This window comes from Nanorana parkeri, unplaced genomic scaffold (assembly GCF_000935625.1).
Source record: "Nanorana parkeri isolate BGI_ZX_2015 unplaced genomic scaffold, ASM93562v1 scaffold115, whole genome shotgun sequence".
Taxonomy (NCBI): Eukaryota; Metazoa; Chordata; class Amphibia; order Anura; family Dicroglossidae; genus Nanorana; species Nanorana parkeri.
Window position 1 is genome coordinate 1,391,657 of NW_017306383.1, and position 1,751 is coordinate 1,393,407.

The 1,751-nt window shown below is 34.4% G+C and overlaps 1 protein-coding gene across 1 annotated transcript in view; it reads right to left on the reverse strand.

Moving 5' to 3' along the window:
* Positions 1 to 551: 551 nt before the first annotated feature.
* SNCA (synuclein alpha) overlaps positions 552 to 1,751 on the reverse strand; it is a 51,212-nt gene continuing 50,012 nt past the window's right edge. Inside the window, exon 6 of the mRNA XM_018553283.1 lies at positions 552 to 811. Within this exon, the coding sequence (XP_018408785.1) occupies positions 779 to 811 (33 nt within the window). The 3' untranslated portion in view covers positions 552 to 778. The remainder of the gene's footprint in view (positions 812 to 1,751) is intronic.

Genomic DNA, 1,751 nt, shown 5'->3' on the forward strand with positions numbered 1-1,751 from the left:
GGTATTTTTTATTTATCACACATTGGTAAGAAAAATAAAACCATGTACCACCATCTAGGACACAAGCACAATGACCATTAGCATCTTTCCAGGGTTTTTGGCTGAAGTTTTGGGCTTCAAGCACCTGCTAAATGCTGAAAGGGGAAAAGGGTTGCTATCAGCATGGTTTGACATCTGCATTCTGATGGTCAATAAGTTAAGTGGATGCTATGCCACTATGGCATTCTAAGCTGGACCCTGAATTCCTTATTTAAATTTGGTTAACAATGTAATAAAAAACAGAACATTTTTAAAATGCATACATGGAAGATTAGCAGTGTATTGGGCAATATTTAAGAATCCTTATACTAATTGTCATAATTGGAACTGAATCTCAGGCATAGGGGATTCACTTATCTCCCTTAGTAATACAATAAATTACATATGCAACAGTCAAAGTGTAGGAAAATAGAAACAATACAAAACCACTGGTAAACAAGTAAGAATACAAGTAGAAAGTCAAACATTAATAGACACTTAGGTGATTTTTTTTCTTTTTTGTTTTTTTTTTCCTTTGAAGCCATCACATCCATAGCACACACATAGACCCCATTGACTGCTGATCTTCAGAATGGGGTGGAATTAACTAACCAGACAATGAGCTGTAGTTAGTGGTCCTTTATGTAGCTGATGGAAGACTTCCATGTACAGTTATTAAATAAAAAAGAAATAAAATCTGAGAATAGGTACATTGGAATGTATTATGAATATCTATCGTCGTGCCACTTGCTCACAGTCTTCATGCTTCAGGATCGTAATCTTGATACACTCCCTACACAAATCAAACAAAAATATATAAAAATTGCTGCATGAACAATTACATTTTTTATATGTGAGTTTACTCAGTTAACAACAGAAATGGAATCACAATGAAAACTCTGTTAATGGCAAAAACCATGTAAAATTGAGTATGAAACAATGAGGTAACTAGACATGTGCACTGCCAAAAAATTCATTTAGTTTTGTTTCGTTTTAAATTCGGATATGTGTTATTTCGTTTTTCAGGATTCGGGTGTGAAAGTCAATTCGGATTCGGAATTCGGATTCGGACGAAATTCGGTAGCGTTAGTACGAACATTCGCTCCGTTTTCTGTTCTTATTCGTTTCTTATTTGTTTCTTATTCGTTTCGTTCGTTTGCAGCAAAAGTGACATTTGAGGGGGAAAAAATATGTTTCTCCTTCTCTAATGTCACTTTGCTCCAACGAACGAAACGAATAAGAAACAAATAAGAAACGAATAAGAACAGAAAACGGAGCGAATGTTCGTACTAACGCTACCGAATTTCGGAAATGGAAATTCGGATTCGTTTGCATTCGTTATGTCTGTAATTCGGAATTCGGATACATCCGAATGTCCGAATTTCTGAAAATTCGTCCGAATTTCGATTCGGAACGAAACGAATCGCACATGTCTAGAGGTAACCACACAAAAATGCTATAGGATAATTTGCAATGCATTTTAATTTTTCAAAAGCAAATCACATTATCAATTATTTAAAAAAAATATATAGCATTCGTTATGTCTGTAATTCGGAATTCGGATACATCCGAATGTCCGAATTTCTGAAAATTCGTCCGAATTTCGATTCGGAACGAAACGAATCGCACATGTCTAGAGGTAACCACACAAAAATGCTATAGGATAATTTGCAATGCATTTTAATTTTTCAAAAGCAAATCACATCATCAATTACTTAAAAAAAATATATGTA